Below are 20,922 nucleotides of genomic sequence, written 5' to 3' on the forward strand. Positions count from 1 at the left end.
ATCAAGGACATCTTTATTTATTAATTTCATATCTTGCAATTTTTTTTGTCTGATGAGAATGAGCAAAACTGTAAAATGACAATTATCTTTTTATAATAAAGAGATAAATAAGAATTTGAAAAAAATAGCCTCATTGCATTTAACATATGCATCGTTTGCCATTTAATAAAAGTAATCAAGCCCCAATAAAGAAAAACTAACATTTATATTAATTTCTGGGTTTTTATTAAATTTGCTTTATGTTGAGGAGTCTTATAATAGAATTTATCTAAACTTTTTGTCTGATTTTTTAAGACTTGACTATGAAATTTCTATACCAGAATGGAATTAATGCTTGGCAAAAATAAATATTTGTAAACTAGCTTGTTTTTAAATGCTGAAGTAAGTTACACTATTTTAACTAGTTTAAGTTATGAAAATAGGAATGTAAATTATATAAAACAGTATTCAAAATATCTTCACTGTCCTTGCATAATCTTCCTGATTTTCATCTCTTTATTTCTATGTTTTTATCAAAAAGTTTGTAGAGGCAGTGTATATTCATAAAGTGAAATTTGCTTTTTATTACTTTGTTACAAACTTTTAATACAAATGTACTGTGAATGAATAACTTGGGAAATATTAATGAAAAAAATATAAAGAAAGCTAAACGACACAATATATTCAAAAATTTTATTCATTGTTCTACATCAACACAAGGTATGCAAAAATGAATGTTTACAATATATAGATAATTCTCTTATAAATGTGGAGGAAGGCAGTTGATTTCTAGGTATCATTTACGGGTAACAAGTTCAGATTTTTCACTAAGTATGTACTTCATTTTCTGACTCGTTTGGCACACTTAAACACGTGAAAAACATTGCTCATAGACTAACAATATATAAATGTTTTTTTTTTTAATTGTTTACCTATTATAATTTGTGTAAGAACATTGAATGTAATATCTGGGTAATATACTATCACACATTTTCAAATGGTGGATTATCAAACATATTTTTATAATTCAGTGATTAAAATTTTGGCAACTCATAATTTATTCCTAATTCAACTTCAAACAATACAAAACCTGAAGTACTACATATAAGCTTGTTGAACAGCAAACTTTTATACTTTTCTAAAGCAAATTAAGCTTTGATACACCAAAGCAATGTGCGTGACATCAGTGAATATTTAGAATATTGCAAAATAGTGATAAATAATATGTACATTTTAAGAATTTTGTATTTTATAAGTGATGTAACCTCTAAAAATATTTATTTTCTATTAGGTTTGGTTCAAAAAAATTTCCTATACAAAATTTGATAAAGGATTCTAGAATGTGTAAATTAGGTTGAAGTAATAGCATAAATGAAAGACTTAGGGCGATTAACATTTTTGCTAAGGTAACATTTTTACATAACTGTTCCTTTGTATTTATTGTTCAAAGCAAGGCCTACTAATGGTTTACTTAATGGGTTCGTGGAATTTTCACTAGTTTACAGTGCAATACACAAACTTATCTTAAAGCCAAAATGATTAAAAAAAATTCTTTATCATTAAATTGCTCCAATTTATATCTTAAAACGAGAAGGCAATATTTTATACAAACATAAAAGCGTATCTGATATGACCTCCAACTGATGGTATATGACACTATTAAAAGTGCTCCACTGAGATAATCCTGATTTTTTTCTAACAAAAATATGGTGCATTTAAAAAATTTATTTTATGAAAAATATAAAGATTTTTCTTGTATTTTCTTTCTTATTATTATTTTATTTCTGCAAATTATATTTAAGGACGACATCCACTTGTCCATCTATACACTTTCTGATATGTTAATAAAATTTTAATGTTCCTTATAAAAAAAATTTAAAATCAATCTTAAAAACGTTTGGAAAAATATGTCATACAAAATAGACATGAAATAAATACATCTAATGACAAGTTTCTTTCAATGGTAAATGACCAATATTTTATAAATTTTTCTTTTACATACTAATTTAAAATGGTAACAGTTTCATAAAAGTTATAAGATCATATACTATAATTGTATATTTATTAATATTCAACAATTAAAAATTTTTCAACGATTTTTTAAAAACATCGTTTCCTTTAGAAAATATTAAATTTTAATTACATTGTTTGTTTATATTCAAAAATTTATTTTGAAAAAGTTTGTCTTTTAAATAGTATAAATCGTTTCGTCTTATTTTCTTCATCTTTTTGAAAGAATATATAAAAATATGGTGCAAAGAAGACTTTAAGTAAAATACTTGCTATCTTTATCGTAAATATTTTGGTAATTTAGAAGTTTCTTGAACATCATTATACATTTTAGGAACATTTGAATTGTGTATAACATTTAAATATTAATGCCGATATTTTAATATACATGCATAATATTTTGTGTGATTTTAACATTACCAGTGGAAGACTTATAAAATAATCTCGATTTAGTGCGAGCCAAATCTTGTTCATTCTTATTTAAAAATATTTGTATATTGCAGTGTTTCCCAAAGTGTGGTACGCGTACCCCCAGGGGTACGGGAACAGTTTAGCGGGGGTACGCGCTCTTATACGAAATATCTTGCAACAAACGAAAATTTCAAAAAATTTTACTTAAAAACAAAGCTAGAAATGAAAATTTACGATTACGTATTTTTCAATCAGCTATTTTTTGCACAGTTAACAATGAGTGGTGTCATCAGCCAGTTGTGATTTTTAACTTTAGTGCAATTTTTTTATAGTAAAAAATACATTCATTTTTTTATGAGTGGTACACTGCGTTACGAAAAATTTAGAAAGGGTACACAAAAGTCATAAGTTTGGGAAACACTGGTATATTGTATACACTGGAATGTAAGATGATTGGAAATATATGGGACATTATCTTTCCTGTAATTTTCATCAACAAAAAAAAAATAGATCATTTTTTTTAATAAAAATCTTTAAAGGTTGTAACAATTTTTTAACATCTGGTATATTCATCAAAATGTATGTAACGTACTGACAAAAATACTACTGACTACAACTAAACATACGCATAAACAGCACAAATTGACACAAAATAATTTTACATTAATGACTGCAAACACGTGTAGATATAAATTCATTTTGCAAATTTTATAAAACATTTTTTCTTTTTGTATCCAAAGTTTAAACTAAGATTTCTAACACCATGTAAAACACTCAAAATTAAGTAGATTTGCCCAATTTACTAAGAAAGAGTCGAGTGATTAAATTATAAAAATAATTCTCTTAATACCAAAACGTGTAATTTTTAAAAGGGATTATAACATCGGTTTATTGAGAAATGTTTGATTATTCTCGTCCGAACTTGCTCTGAAAAGATCCATGTTAAAAAAATTTTAATCATTTCAATCCAACTTATCGATATCTTGTATATTTGCCTGATAAATGCGCAGTAATGCGTAGCGGTATTAAAATTTCCTCGTAACAATTCTTAAAATTTGCAAAGTTGTGTGTATCAGTTTTTAAAATTTATAAAATTCATGTACAGATTTTTAAAACTTGCATAATCTCGCATGCTAGTTCTTTAAATTGTTCCAATTTTAAATTAGATCTTAAGAGATCACAAATTATTTAAAAAATCTAGATCATTTGAAATTGGATAAATCTCAAATTAATAGTAGTTTTGATTCGATGAAAATCGATGCATGCTAGTAAAGTTAGCGGAGTGTGCATCTTTGATTGAACAAATTATAGTGTCAATCGCGGGAAATTAACTAATCTTTGATATTACAATATAATGCATATGTAGGTAGCTACCTCCCAGCATACAAAGTAAACATATTTTTCTGGAAAATATTGTTTTACAAAAATCACAATTTAAGTATTGAGAAAACTCCTTTTTTTCTGACAGATTTATATATGACTTCAAGATATGATATTACTTGTCAGGAGACAGGCATAGAGTTGAAATAGTAGTATTTCAGCTCTATGTAGTAGTATATCAACTCCAGTATTTCAACTCTATGGAGCTAGGTCCAAAATTTGTGTTCCTTAATGTTACTCTTATTTATTTTTAATTTCCCTCTATCTCTAAAATTAATTACGGGAATCAATATATTTGTGCCATTTTATAAAACTCGTTTATCCTGAAGACAATTTCATGCAAAATATAGAAGAATTTTTTATAATTACTTAATATTTATATTATTTTAATTAATATTTGTATTATTTTAATTTTGATAATTTCATGCAAAATATAGAAGAATTTTTTATAAGTATTTAATATTTATATTATTTTAATTAATATTTGTTTAAAAAAAATTACTCCACGATCCTTGAAGTCAAAAAACTATAACCGTCAGGAAAGAAAAAAAAAAAAGAGGAGTCTTTTTATTCCAAGTGTTCTTCGTTCCAATTTTGCGTCTGATTTTGTAACTTGAAATAACGTCTGAGTTGATTAATTAAAATATTTTATGTTTACCTTACTGACCTATTGTCATATTTTTTCTGTCTAGCGAAAGCTGAAATAAAAAGACCCATTTACAAAAATATTTTGGACAAAGTTATGAATGTTGTCGACAAGTTCTACGTTCATAAAAGCCACTATGCAACGGTTCACAGTTAAAGATCTCAAATTGTCTTATTTTGAATGTTCCCACAGAATTTTTATAGTTTCTTAATTTCAACATTAGTAAAAGATTTAAAGTTACGTAGGGATGGAATGGTTTATCTAAGCTCCTTAGGTTCTTTTTAACCCATTAACCGCCAAAACTTTCGGATACTTTTTTCAAAAATATAAAAACTGGTAATTTAATCATTTCACTTTTTTTAAACTATTTTCGGTGAAAACGAAGACATTTTTTTCAAATAGACATTAAAAATTAAGAATGCTGGCGGGAACTGTAGATCCCACAACCTTATAAAGGATAAGCGCTAATTCCCTATAACTTTTTTTTCAAAAAGTTACTTTTTTACACCACCACAAAGTAATGCGAAAACGCAACATCAGCGGAGAATGGGTTAAACAATTTTCTGACAAAGTTTGATGCGTATCATTTTCCTACACTTAACATAAAGCTACATTGCACATTTTGAATATAAAGCAGTGAGCCGCTAAGGACAAAAAGGTCACACATATTCATCTCATCACTTTGGACCCTTGTAATTCGTACATTCTTTTTTTAAACATCTTCTTGTTGCTTTACATTCTTCGTTGAGACATTCATAGATCCTGACTCTGAAACTATCACCGCCTTCCGGGCTCCTTTGTACACCAAACGTAAGCTCTATACAAGCCGACCAATAGGAAAATTCCCAGTATTCCACAAAAGATAAATACTAGAACTTTTGTAGCTGGAGACAGTGCTGAAAAAAATGTTCAGACATCACTTTGATGTATATACGTTTAAGAAAATTAAAAAGTGGGAAATTATAATTTAAACTGTCATTGTAGTAAAAGAGAAGCATTCCTACAGCAGTCAGTTATAGACCAAGGAGATCATGGAAGTTAAGGTGGCAATGTGGTCAGCATTGCGCAACGGCCACCTTTACTTCCAAGACAATAGGGTACCATCGATCTTCAAGCTGCCGCCGGGAATGGAACCCTGGATTCTTCAGATGTGTCTTAATGCAGTATAAAAACTAGAAATTTTAAAAGTAATTTTTATGAAGTGAGGTCGATTCTTTAATTTTTAAGACTAATGTCTTTTTTGAAAGACTAAAAATAATTTTTTTATTACAATTAAACAAGGCTTCACGTGCAGGGCGGAGTGACACATTTCTGATGTTGGTACATACATGACAGCAGAACATTTATTTTATGATTGAAAAAATTTTTGATATTGTAAGCCAAAGCAAAGCTCTGTATATTTTGCTAAAAGTTTAAATTTCCTGGTCTTATTTAGGGACTCTATATTTTATCATATATCAATTCACAATATCTTACATAAAAAATTATACCGTTAACAAATATTAATAAATTATTTAAATAAATTAGATTGAATTTAGGTTTCCTATTGTTTTAGTTTTGTGTTACAATGGAAGAATATGCTATGTCAATTTAGCATGTTTTAACATGTTATAATTGCAAACTTTTTCCGATCTCTTTACGATTCAAGTCTTTGAAAGAAACCGGTTTTTCACCAAAAAAAAAAAATGTTTTTTTAAACAGTTTTCTTATATTTTGATGCATTCGAAAGCTGACTATTTTATTTAAAATTGGACTTAACATATTCTTCCTCTAAGCTCTTCTGTTTCCATATTTAAATAAAACCAATAAACATTGCTCCTTGTTTCATCCTGCTCGATAACACCTGCAATATAAAAAAAGAGGATTGTTAATTTCTATTAAAAAAATATTTACCTGCCCAACGAGCTGATGTGAAATATAACCGTCCTGTTCCTCTGTTTCCATACCTGTAGAAAAAAAAAGGATTTTAATTTAAAACAATATAATCAAAATCTTTATTTGCTTAACCAAAAAATATATTCCCTTAAAATCACGTATTCAATATTTTACATTAATTTAGTAACATAAAGAAGGATTTTTTAAAGTGCAGGCAAGGATAGCCTGATTGGAAGGGCATTGGGCCATGGTCGGGAGTTCCCTCTCCCCTGGTAGAAGACTCCCCATGTAGTAAATGGTGATTGGTGGGCGTTAAATCTGTCAGGTCACAAAGTCCTCCATGATTTAATAGCAAATTATACCTCTGGGAGTACTGAATTGGAGATTGATAGTCCTCTGATTCAGGTCAAAATTATTATCTGTGGATGTAGTAATGGGTTCGCCCTATAGACAAACTGTGGTGGGCGTGTTGTATTTTAAGGCATAGATAGAGCCACTGAAAAACAAGAAACGCAGCCTCTGCTTTGAATTCGCTTGGTTTTACCAAGTAGTCTTGGTGATATTGGCAATTGGCATTAGAAATAGCAACAACAGGATTTTTAAAAATTTTATTGTATAAAAAAAAATTTAACTTTTTCTTAGAAACTATTTTTCTAAATTATTTATTTTTCAAATGTTGGATTTAAAAATTATGATGCTTAGAAAATTGTGTAGTTCAACGTGATTTAATAGGAATTCGGTCATATAATGTTTTTTTTCGTATATTCATAAATTAAATTTTGAAAGATTATTTTTTGACTCAAATTATAAGGGTAACAAATAAATGAATGATCTTGTGCTAGAATTTTTTGAATTTCTTGTAGATACATATACAGTTAGGTAAGATTAAATCTTTTAGTTAAAAACTTAAAATTAAAATGTAACAAACACAAAAAGAGCTATATTGTATCAGTGATAATAATATAAAGGTATCAGTGATAATAATATAAAGGTATTTCAAAAAATCATAAAGGATAACAACGGACGAAACATTAATGACGAAGGTGAGAATAAAACATCAAAATGTCTTTGATTGCAGAAGGAAGCTAAAAGGAGGTTAAAGGTGATTGAGATGAAAGCTTTATATTTCTTTCCGACCATCAAACTAGTTTTGTTGTTATCCTTCAATCTTTTTCAATAATCATTACACAAATTTCGATCAAGTTATTTTTTTGATTGTTTGTGTAATTAGTAATTTGATACTTCCCTTACTTTTTTTTATTTTATTTCTGATAAGGAATTTTAAGAGTTTCTTTTTTTTTCTTCTTGTTCTGGAAGTTTTAACAGTTCAATTAGCTTCAACTAATAAAATTAAAAAAAGTGCATTTTGCCAGATTGCAAATTGTTTCACATTAATTTTTTTTATTTTTTGATCTGTTTAAAATTTTTAACAAAAGTAAGGGAAGAAGAAATAAACAACAACCTCCTAAAACTTTTTAGTGTGGTAAAACGCAATTTGATAATTCTTTAACCCCCTTTAAGCATCAAATTTGAAAAAAATTTTGATGTGTTATAACATATAAATATTTTACTTTGTAATGGCTTTTTTTTTATTCGAGACAGTATATGTAACAGATTATCAACAATTTCTATAAGTTTTAATCCTTAATGTAAGAAACTATTGAACTTAAAATACGAAGAGTATTCCACAAAAATTGAAAGATATTTTTTTTATGTGTAGCAACACCATGAAACTAAGAAATTAAAGTGCAGACGATTTTTCAAAATGCTTACTGAATATTTATAAATATTCTAAGCAAAGCAGCAGGTTGTGGCAACACCACGAAGCAAAGCAATTAAAATGCAGACGATTTTTCAAATAGTTTACTGACGGAATTATATTCTAAACGAAGTAGGTTTATTTTCCTAGTTACGTGCTTGTTTAAAAAATTGTTTTCTGAACTATCTATCTATAGAAATGAAGGTATGGAGGCGAGTATTTCGAAGTGAACAAACAAAATACGTTGTGCCATAAAATTTTAGGATTATTAAAACAAAGAAATTGTTAAGTTAATAAAGAATCTTACGAAGACAAATGTTTTGCTGATTTTACCCTGGCCGTCCATGAAGTGCTGTGAATGATTGAAATGTTAAAATTGTTTTCAGCAATCTTGCAAGAAAATCGGCAATTGTCACGTGAAGAGATAGTGCATCTCATCAACTAACATTTCAATAACGTCGATATTTCGCATTCTAAGCAATAGTTTCGTGATGTTTGTTCCAGATGTGTTCCAAATTCATCACCTTACTGAAAAACAAATGCAAATAAAATTCATCAATGTTGTGAATTGAAACATACGCTTCAAAATTATTCGAATTTCTTTAGTCATAAGGATGTAATTTGTCAGCATTTTGTGCTCCCAAAAAATTTTGTGATGGTGCATCTAATGCGTCAGTTCTGATTTTTTATATACAATATATCATGATAGTGCTCGTCTGCATAACGCTATTTCTGTTTTTAGCGATATTTTAGTAAATACAATATTAGAAACATGCCACATCTTCTTTTCAAACCAGATCTTGCACCACGCGATTTCTCTTTCGTATTTGATTCTTTAAAGCAACTTCGAGAAAAAGAAGTTTCTCTACTTGTTTTGAAAGTGGGTTGACCGATGGGACTGTTGCATATCAACTGAAAGAAGTTGTATTGAAAATGAATGCTTTACTTCTTGCTGTAAGTATATATTTCTTGATCTTTTAAGATTTCACTCTCAGTTTTTCTAGAGCACTCTTTATAAATGATGAAAAATAATAATACTTACAAAACAGAACTTCCTCTCCCTTTACTTCCCCCTTTAGGACGGCATAACACATTCTTCGTCACTACAATAAGGAGAAAACCTAAAAAAAAATTTAACATTTTCTCATTTGAACTACAGAGAATTGATGTGAAGTCTAGAAAGTAAAAATGCAACGGATGCATGTGGTTTATATTTGTAACTCTTATCTTTTCATCAAGTTACCACAACCTATATATATATATATACATATATATATGTCATTTACATATGGAAATCGTTTATATGTGTCGTATATATATATATAAGGAAAGTAATGTCGTTTCGACGCATTAAATATTCGTTAGTCTTAAAAACCAATTCATTTTTTCGATCCATTTCGATTTTCGATCCGGCATTGAAAGGTTGTCGATAACGAGGGTGAGTACATTATTGATTAAAAACAAAATCTTGATAACAAATATCAAATGCACCAAGACGACACTACTTTCCAGTCCACCTAATATACATGTGTATATATATATATATATATAGGTTGTATATATATATATATATATATATATATATATATATATATATATATATATATATATATATATATATATATATATATATATATATATATATATATATATATATATATATATATATATATATATATATATATATATATATATATATATATATATATATATATATATATATATATATAAATTCGAGTCTTAGTTATAAGTAAATCCTTTTAATTTAAAGTAAAAGGAATTTATTGCATTATGTGCAAAAAAATTAAAACAAGTGGATTGGTATAATTATCTCTTTTAATTTTTAACAAGTTTTAGTCTTTTCTTAAAACTAATGTAATCAGCATGCAGATCAACCATAGGAACTTCTTTCCATACCTTCTGAACAATGTTTCGTAATTGCTTCAGTTTCGATAACCTGTGCAACCATGCAAAATAATGCAATGGATTAAGATTCGGGGATAGCTTGGGGATATTTCTCTTTTGGGAGAAAATCAGCTAAATTGTCACTGCACCATTGTGTAATTTTTGCAGCACAGGTAAGAAAATAATCTAACTAATGTAATATACAATTTTGAGAGCGGAAAAAGAATTTTCTCCGAAGTTTTTTTCGATACAGATACAAATATTAACTTCTTTGTTTATGAAAATAAGCGGAAGTAATTCCTTCTTTTTTTCTTCTTTTTTTCTGTGTATTAGATGTGCGTTTTGAATTTGATATTTTATATGATTTCTATATTTTGTATAATATGCTTTTCATCGATTTTGAGCAGAATCGGCCATTTAGTCGACCAAATGGTGGCAGCTTCTTTACACCATTCAGCATACCTGCCAACTCTTCCGGATTTTCCGGAAGATTTTATTTTCATATTTAAAGTGGTAGCAATACTCAGCTTATTCCAATTAACTTTTTGAATTATAATGATTATTATAAATGAATTTGACCACCACTACATATAAATAATTACAATTAATATATGAAAGCATAATAATCCTTGCGCAAGCGAATTTCAACGGGATCAAAATATAAATATATTTTTGAGTCAAATTGTTTTTCGTTTATTGTTTCACAACCACTCTGAAAATCCATTCTCAGAAAGAGTGAAAGTTGGCAGGTATGATTCTGTAGATAAAAAAAAATTCTTGGTTTTTCACTACATTAGGAATTATCTATGGTTCTTGGTGTAGTGTAACACCAAGAGCCAACAGTTAACTATAGTGTTTCATTGCCCTATTTTGGTAAAAGTAGTTGCCATCATTATTTGGTGTGATGAAGATACACTAAAAATTGCTTGAAATGCAGCAATGCTAATGTAAGAGTTTTTGAAAAATCATTAAAATATTTCTAGAATTAAAATTATAACTGTTTTTTGCTTGTTAATATATAATTTATTTTGCATATAACAAGTATGAAACAGTTCTTATATACGTGTTACATACTAACTGTAAATTTTATTATCAAATAAAAATGAAGTAATCCGTTAAAGGGGACAGATGCAAATACAAACTAACCATCATCAAATTTCGAAAAAAATACTTTTGTCAAAAATAAACAGAATTTATTTTCCCAATTTTGCGATGTAATTTTTTAGTAAAACATTTTTTAAAGATTTCATAATAATTAAGCTAGTAATTTTACATTAATTTGCACAAAAGTAAGTTTTTCTCTAATTTCTTTTTTTACTTTGAAGTGTAAAATCACAATTTTTTTCGTAATTATTTTCCCGAAAGTTTATCATGTGCTTTATTAAATGGTGTTAAAAATATCTCGGATTTTTTTTTCCTTAAATATTAGTTTTAAATCTTTTTTTAATATCAAAATAATTATTTTTAAAAAAAATAAAAAGTAAAATTTAAAAAAAAAAAATTTCAAACACTGATAAATTGAAACAAAAACTAATTGTGTCAGTTTATATTACTATAATCTGTCGATAGATAAAATTTGGATATTTTCTATCGAAGTTTAAGACACAGAGTTAGTTTTTTCATTATTGCATAATTTTTACACTTTATGTCACAATGAATAATTGTTGCATAATTTCATTGTAGGATTTATTGCTAGAAATTCCTATTAATTCTATTATAAATATTAAGGCAAACAATTTATAAAATTCACTTAAGCAAAAAAATTTATATTATTTTTACTTTAAAGGTACCGTATTGCCTAATCAAATGGGACAAAAATCTTAAGATACCGGAATTATCCGGGAGCATTTCCCCCCATCACCTGCTAGATAGCCTATTCCACTTCTACAAAGGGATGGCGATAACTTAGATAAAAACAAAAACCTGAAAAATCGATCTCTAACCCAAAACCAGATTTGCATCATTTTCAAAATAAAGGGATACCTCTATTAATGTCTACAAGACATGAAGACACTCACCTGTGAAAATAAAAACATCCGGTTTGAAAAGTTTATCTCTGATGAAGCTCATTTTATTTTCTTCCTCTCCATCCTCCGGGATCCGATGGCGTAATAGCAATGACGTCAGTATGACGTCAAGCACGAGCTGTCACCATTTTGATCCTTTTAACATATACTATGAGCATGCGATTGATTTGTTTATTTGATTTTTATTGTGAAAATAATTTTTTTTCTTCCATTATTTGATCGATTTCGGGTTCAGTGGTTGATAAATCCAACTATATAATATAGCATAAATATAATTTAAAAATATTTGATTATTTATGTATATTTTGAAATATGTGTCATCAATTTAATAAAAAGAAAATTTTTTTAATAAATTCCAAATGTAAAAACTTCTAGTTTGATTTCAAAATGGCGATTTTACTCATTTTTTTTAAATTTAAATATGAAAAAAATATTTTTAATTCTTCTATCAATTTTAAACATAGTGATTGATAAATCCAACCATATAATGCATGTATCTACTCTTTTTATAACAAATATAAAATAAATAATTACATACTTTTTACAATATAATACTTTTTATAACACATACGAAAGTAACTGGTGATTTAATATATGGTGATTCAATATTCTGCCACCACAGTTTGATATAAAAAATTAATTTAAAATTTTTACTCATAAACTTATTTAAAATGTAATTTAATTACGATTTATTTAGCTATTTTGATTTAAATTATGAAGAAAAAAAATTCGGATGTTGTGTTTTTTAGATACAATCAAGCAATTCATGCAAATGCTTTTTATAATAAATACAAAAATAATTGATGTTTTATTTATATTTTAAAAGCATTGTCACCAGTTTGATAAAATGCAATTCTCATAGTGATTTTTATATCTCACAATTTCTAATTTAATTGCGAAATTACGATTGATTAACTAATTTATTTAAATTATAACTGAAAAATTATTTTTAATTGACTTCGCGTGAAGTGGCTGTTAAATTAAACCATATGTATATGTACTTTTCGTAATGAATGCAAAAGTGATTGATGATTTATTTATATTTTGAATATACTTATGACAAGGAATCTTCGATCTTATAAAAAGGAATTTTTTTAATATGCAAAATCTCGTAATATATCTCAAGTAATATGTAAAATACAATATCTTAAAAATGCTTGCAGTAAGATTTACGTCTATTTCGAGGGTAGTATACACGTATTGATTGGGTGGAGCAAGGATATTATTATGATTTACAGAAGCCGATTTTCTTCTTCATTGCCTTTTCTTAAAAAAATATATTGTACAAAGCCACTAACAAGGGAATATTCTGCTATATTTATGGGCTTTTTTTCTTGTAACTCACTGTTTAAAGGATATTTTATGGAAATCTTTCCATGGCTAGGCATATAAAATATTTTTTTTAAAAAAACTCTTTGATTTTTCTCATTTATACCAGATTTTTCCATTCTCCCCTTTTACACGAAGCTTGACATCAGTCTCGCAACATCACTATAGGAATAAAAACCTAAGTATTAACTCTCGATTACCATAGCCTGCATTCAGGCAAGCACTGTCGCTCGGTAATATCTCCAAGTTTAGCCGTGGTGACCCAGGGGACAGAGAGCTCGTCCTCAAATATGGTGAACCGGGTTCGAATCCCAGCGATGGCTGATCGATTCGAATTCCGCACCCTGCTTGCACTGACCCCACTGATAATGTAAAGTATCCTCAGTGGTAGACGGATCATGGGTTAGAATCCCCTCGCCGTCAGACTTACGATGGGAGGTTTTCGTGGTTTTCCTTGCCATGTAGCTCAGTTTTGAGCATATTTGAGAAGGAATAAACCTCTTCGCTAGAGAACTGGTTTTTGTTTATATTCAAATTAACGATGAAGCCTTTAAGAGGCAAATATTTTCGTTTTTGCTTTAAGCTCGGTTAATAGCTAAATTGACTACATCACAAAATGTAAAGTTGATCCGTAGTTTATTTGACAAGCCTTTTTTCAAGCCTTTAACGTCAGAGGACAGTTTTCAGGAGCCTGCTTTCAGTTCTTGTGTAAATATGTGCTACTAAGCAAGGAACTAAGCTAACGAAAAATTATTCCTGAATACCACAAATCTTTTAAAAAACAATATAAGGAGCATAACTTGAAATCTAAGGAATCTGCTCAAATCTATAGATCAGTGGAATCATCAAGTGCTCACCCTGTTTATTTGACTAATCATATTAATGTATATTATCAAAACAGCTATAGAAACCTAAATTTTCTCCCTATTTATCTCCTTATTTGTCAGTCTTTATTTAGCTTTTCACTTTTACATTTGAGTTTTATAGATCAAGCCATATTAAATTGAGCTGTTATTGAAGTAGAGCATTCTTTGTCTAAAAAAAAGGTATTGAAATACATTTCTATTCAATGCATAGTTTGTTGATAAAATATGAATTCTCTTGTACTATGCTTTAAAATCGGCAATCATGGCATTACATCCTAAAATTCATTCTATCCCAATTACATCCCAACCACTGCCCATGATATACATTTTTACAATTCTTAACTGAAATTAATTAAAAAAAGAAAGGGCATATACTATAGATCGAAAATCTATTTTCTAAAGTAGGAGAAACAAAAATTTTGTAGAAATCTGTTGAATCACTGGTGAGAAATACGGGATGATAGCATCAAAATCAGTTTGATTACCTGATAAAACTTGGAAGAAGTGATATTAATCTTTTCTTCTTTTTTTTCCCCCGCAATCTAACAGGTGACCATATTTTCAGTGTCGCCTATCTCAGAAGTAGTTTTTTACATTTTGATAACGTTTTTGTTTTTATTTCGTTAAAAATTAATTTCGACCTTTAATATGTACACATTTTTAACAAGGATTCGAAAAATAAATATTAAGGACAGTCATTGCAAATTGTTTTCTGTAACAAACATCTAGGAATACCCTCACATACCTAATATTTTTATATGTTTGTAATTTTTACTTAGCTTATAGAATATTTTTTTTTAATTGTACGATTCTATTATTTCTATTCAATTGATACTAGGGTAAACTAACCAGTGAAGGAAGACTTAAGCTTCGCTTGCTCTTTAAAAAATCGTATTAACTTCAAAATTCGTAATTTTAGTTAAATGACAGTGTCAACATATTTGTTACTAATTGCAAATTATGTAAAAAAATTTTAGAGAACTTACATGATATTGTTTTAAAGTTTTGGAGGTTCAAATAACAAGTAGTAAGAAGACCAAGTGAAGGAACAGTGATTGCCCAGTAAAGGAACACTTAATTTTGGTTATTTTTTAATGCTCTTTATGAATTTATCAGCCATACAAATATATAAAAACAAGATAATTTGTGAAATTATAACATACAAGTACTTGCAAAATGCTAACTTTTTTCTGTAATCATGAACTAGAAATTAAAGTGATGTTAAATACAAAATAAATTTTAAAAAATCATTCTTTCTTATAATTTCACAGTGAAATCTAAATCATTGTGTCATCCGATGCTGTTTATTATCATTATTATTTTGCCACCTTTTTGTTTACTCTTTTTCCTCTTATTTCTTGAAGCTTTTCTTCTTTTTTAAGTATTTTTTCTTTCTTTTTCTTCTCCATATTCTCTTGCTTTAACTTTTTTTTAGATCTTTCAGCCTCTTGAAATTTTTTCCATTTATCTGTAGTTAGTGCAAAAGGTAATTTATTCGTTTTTCTCCTTATTTGACCTTTCTCTTTATTATCAATATTTGGCCAATGTAAATGGTTCTTCCAAACTTCTTCTGATTATTCAGCAACATTTCTAGAATGCCTTTCTCGAAAATAGACGGGGGAAAGGTGTCTTGAAGTTTGAGGAAAATCCATCTTTTGTTGACTTATATCTAGAGGATCTTTAGAAGTACTGATTTTACTTATAGAATCATTTCTTTTTTCAACTAAGAGAGGATCAGCATGAGGACTCATTTCAAATTCGATATCTAAGATGCATTCATCATCAATACTAGCTGCAGTTCCTAAGTTTGACTTAACCAAGTGGTCTTCTTTTAATACGTACTTTTCCATATTGAAAAAAGTACAGTCTCTTGGACATTTTCGATATTAGACTCTTCAGTCAATGCTGCGTTAAAAATTTGCAATATATCTTGAGGGATTTCCCTCTCAAGCATCTTAAGAAATTGAGTATCGTTTCTGTTTCACTCTGTTTTTTATTGAGGAGCTTGCTTCTAAATTCTAACATAGTAAAGTAGTTTTTATAAATTATATCATCACGTTGCTATTCTATAATGATAGCTTATTAGGAGTTCTTGGTGCAAAAGCCAGCAAAAAAATGCTCTATTCAAATTTTTATGATTATATTTAATTAGTTTTCGATTTGTAAACATAGTTTATTAAGTTGCCTAACATTTGATGTAACTACACTCCCCATTAATAAATATAAATTATAATTTTTTCATAAATTAAACTATTAAATTAACATTTTGAACTGAAATTATTTCAGGAATTATTCATACAATCTTTAACAAAATTTCCATTGTCCTCTATATAGCAGAATTACTTATCCTCTAGAGTCATGTAAAATCATATTTCACACAGTACTGTTCATTCACTGGAAGTATTCCCAGTGAAGGAACATGTCTGTTTCTTCACTGGTTAGAAGTTGTTTTTTGCCTTTTAAACCGATTTTTGATGTATAATATGACTAAAAGTACAAGAAAATTAAAAAATTTCTTTTATTTTCATTAACTGGGAAAAGAACCCAGTAAAGAAACACTTGTTCTTTAACTGGTTTTTCATCGTTTGGTGATCCAGTAAAGGAACATGCATGTTCCTTCACTGGTTAGAAGTTGTTTTTTGTCTTTTAAACAGAATTTTGATATATAATATGACTAAAAGTACAAGAAAATTTTAAAAAAAAAATTTATTTTCTTTAAATGGGAAAAAAAACCAGTAAAGGAACACTTGTTCCTTCACTGGTTTTTCATCGTTTGGTGATCCAGCGAATAAACACCCCTTATCTCAGTACTTGATTATGCTTTGGTGCTTTAAAAAAAATAAAACGTAACTTCAATAACTATATTGTGAATTCTCTTTTCACGGTGAGAAAAATAAGACTATTACAAGCAATTAATTCCATTTCAAACATATAAATACAAACACTTAAATTATAATTTTTTCAACGAAACAAGGTGTTGCAGAGATAATAATAAATTCAAAATTTTTTCCAGAGAAGTCTATTTGACCAGGTAATCCAAAACATTGTTAGATGACTTCCTATTGTTTGGCAGTAAGCTATTGTTACTAATCAATCTGAAGAAAAACTTTCAAATTCTTATTTTTAATCAATATATATATGAAATGTTCCTTCATTGGTTGGTTTACCCTATTTAGTAAAATCAATTGTTTATAATGGTTTTGACTTTTATTGATAAATCGGTTCCAAATTTTTTTTGATTTACAAAGAATCAAGTAGAATATTTTTTTTTAGAAACTGCGTCAAAAACACTTAACTAAGTTATACAATAATAGGAGATCGTTCAATTTTTTTAAAGCGTTATTCTTTTTTTTTTTTTTAATCGTCAATTGGTAAAATTAATTGTCCTTTAATTTTTCTATTCATTCATAAACCGTTTAAATGCTTGAGGTTTTGTTTTGACATATTACAAAAGGAACCAAGTTGAATATTAGGAATCTAAGTTTAAATGTATTTTTAGAAAGAAAAAATATCTTTCATCTGAATTAAGTTGTCAATGTAAGTTTCAAAAGTGGATAAAACATGAGATAAACATGATAAGTGGATAAAACATGAGAGTGAATAAAACATGAAATAAAAGAATTATCACTTTATTTACCAACACATTGCATGCGTATAACAAAAAGAATGTGTGTATTTACAAGTACACACCATAAATCAATAATAACAATAAAGTATGTGATATTTAACAAGTTCTTACAAGTGAGTGCATAAAATCCAAAATCCAACTTTTTAAAAACACTTTTATATTTTGAAGGTATTTGCTGAATTCAGTATTATGATCAAACTGATATGATAATTTAGTATCCTTGTCTTTATAAAATATGTCTTCATCTTCTGAAATTTCGAAAATGAAAAGAATTAAAAAATTTATTTTTAATTTTCTGTTTAATAACTACACGTGTAGAAGTGAAACTTCGTGTAGTAATTAAGAGGCCTTTTTCATAGTAAAGAGAGAAGTTCTTCGGGAATTCTCAAAACAGTTTTATTAAACTCGTTGATATAATTACGATATAATAGAATAACAATAAATCCAATCTTCTTACATCGGAAGATTAAAATTGAAAGTTTTCCCCTTTTAAAAAATTTACGCCGAAATTAATTTCCTGAGTCTTTCTCTTTTCAATTAAAAACATTTTAACAATATACATTCATAAAAAATTTAAATCCATATTTTGAATTCATTTTTATGTATAAGTTTTCGCTTTTGTAAAAATTTATTACTTCTAGCAAAATATTCTAAAATTTTCTTAAATGTTAAAAAGGATTTGAATTTTAATGACTTATAATTTCATTATTAAATTTGTTTGAAATTTATTCCTCATTCTTCATAAAATATTTTGCTTTTGCCAATTATTTATATAATAAAAATTTTAATTTTCAAACGAAAATAATAGTAGTAACATAATTTCAGTTCTAAACATTTAGCGCACTTATACTAGAATATAATAGAATAAGCGCCTCAAGGCTATGCGATTTCCTCGATATCCATATTTTCTCCCTCTTTGTTACCATGGTTAAGGCAAATCTTTGTTTGTCCGTATGTTTCAATAAGAAGGAGTTTGCTTGCGGGATGTAGATTTGTCGAAACCATGGTAACCAGACGCCTGTTCTATTTACTAAGAGTATAGATGCTTTCTTTAACTGGATGCTTGTCTTGGGGCCGTTGCCCCCTTCTCTTCCCTCTCTGCACGTCATTGTTTAGCAGCTTAATTGTAAAAATAATGAACTGAAACAACAATTTACAATACAGCAAATACCCTCAAAAAACTGGAACGACAGTATCATCCGATGACAAGCTAGAGAAAAATGGAAGAACAAGATTTTTAAGTGCATCATAAAATCACACAGATCAGCATCATCAACGAGTAGTACAAGTAAATGCATGCAGTCGCTTCGAAGCAGAGTAAACATTGCTGAATTTCTCATATTGTTAAAAGTTAGGATTCACCGGGACATTATCGGGACCATAACCATAAAAAAAGGGATACAGAAATTAAAACACTCGTGTAAAATTGTAAAATATTGAAAACTTTAGCACAAAATTTTTATAAATTAGCGAGTGTTTAATATCATACATGTTTATTAATATTTCTGATAAAGTAGTAAAAATCTTTTCTTTTTTGGAATTTAGGTGCTAAAATATTAATCTCCAAAAACGTGAAAATTACTCCAAAGGAGGAAAACAATGTCAAAATTCTCAGTAATTGAAAATCTGAAAATGCATGCACTTCATTGTCTCTTTTACTAAAATTTTTGAAATAATTCAGTTACAGTAAAAAAAATTTAAAAGATAAAATTGTGAAATCTTATCCCAGCTTCTGAAAATTAGAAAATTGATACAATAGTTATTTTACAATAATGAACAAATTGCTGCATAAATATTTACATAGTAAATAAATACTATAGCAAATAAATTGTTTCTTTCACTAAAATTCAAAGTAACTCAGTTATAGTAATAAAAAAAAATTAGCAAAATCTCTTCCCAACTACTAAAAATTAGAAAATTGTTTCAATTGTTATTTTATGATAGTAAATGAGTTGTTGCTTAAATTTTTGCAATAGTAAACAAGTTGTTTCTTTTACTAAAATTTCTGGAGAGACTCAGTTATAGCAAGAAAAAAAAATAGGAAAATTTCCTCCCAGCTATTGAATATTAGAAAATTATTTAAATTGCTCATTTACAATAGTAAACAAATTGTTGCTTAAATTTTTACAATAGTAAGCAAATTTCTCATCAAGCTAACTGTTTCTTTCACTAAAACGCTTAAAGTAACACACCATCATCTGTATATTTTTGATTAGAGTGATTGCAACAAAGCGAAATGTGTATTTTTCAATGATTACTCTGCTTATCACAAGTAAAAAAAATTACATATAAAGATGTATCAATAAGTGAAAACTAAGCTCATAAAAGAGTGATTAAAAGTGGAAAAAATCCAAACAGACCTATAAACTGACCAGCTGGAAAAGAATTCAGTTATGTATTGTACCAGAATGACGTAGCACACTGTCGACGCAATCTCCCATTGAATTTTTTCATTATCCGGTCAGGGTATAGGTCTGCAAGTTCGATGTTGAAATCTGTATCTTTCATGCAGAAGACATACCAAAGAGACACAGAATGCTGTGCTAACGCAGAACAGTAAACTACTCGTAAATATGCAGAAAGTAATTAATATGCACACTATTATATTCATTACTAAGGATTTAATGCTCAACATAGAAACTAAGTAGTTAATTATCTGATTTACAATAATTCGGCTACTACCAAAATATGATATTCAGTGGTGATGAGAAAATATGATGATTTGCGGTAGTAACGTCACTCGCGTTTAACGAGAGCACCTGACATTTTTAAATAACAAATGTTGTATATTAAAATAACTAAGAAAAGGTTAATATTACTAACATCAAAATTCAACACCTGTTTCGTGTATATAATTGAAATTGTTTTGTGGTACTATAATGATAATCCACCTTTTCGAATTGCTTCGGAGAAAATCTATTACAAGTGAACAAAATTAGCAGACGAATGCGCAAATACATCAATTAAAATAGATTGACATATAGCAAAAAATATTGATTTATAGTTTTTCTAGTTTACAGCGCCATTTTTTGACAAACTTTATAAACTTGAAAACTTCGGATGATTAAATTTCTAATTTCTTAAGCGGCACGCGGTAAGCCGTAATT

The 20,922-nt window shown here is 27.9% G+C and overlaps 1 protein-coding gene across 1 annotated transcript; it reads right to left on the bottom strand.

Annotated features, from left to right (window-relative positions):
• Positions 1 to 4,458: 4,458 nt before the first annotated feature.
• Positions 4,459 to 12,104, bottom strand: LOC107448639 (uncharacterized). The gene is made up of 4 exons (XM_016063920.3): positions 11,984 to 12,104; positions 9,103 to 9,181; positions 6,320 to 6,372; positions 4,459 to 5,322 (listed from the first exon to the last, which is right to left on the bottom strand). Exons 1-4 carry the CDS (start codon positions 12,033 to 12,035, stop codon positions 5,204 to 5,206), a joined length of 303 nt encoding a protein of 100 aa, XP_015919406.1. The 5' UTR covers positions 12,036 to 12,104; the 3' UTR covers positions 4,459 to 5,203.
• Positions 12,105 to 20,922: the final 8,818 nt, after the last annotated feature.

Source organism: Parasteatoda tepidariorum, chromosome 4 (assembly GCF_982258835.1).
Source record: "Parasteatoda tepidariorum strain Cologne lab strain chromosome 4, Ptep-v5.0, whole genome shotgun sequence".
NCBI lineage: Eukaryota > Metazoa > Arthropoda > Arachnida > Araneae > Theridiidae > Parasteatoda > Parasteatoda tepidariorum.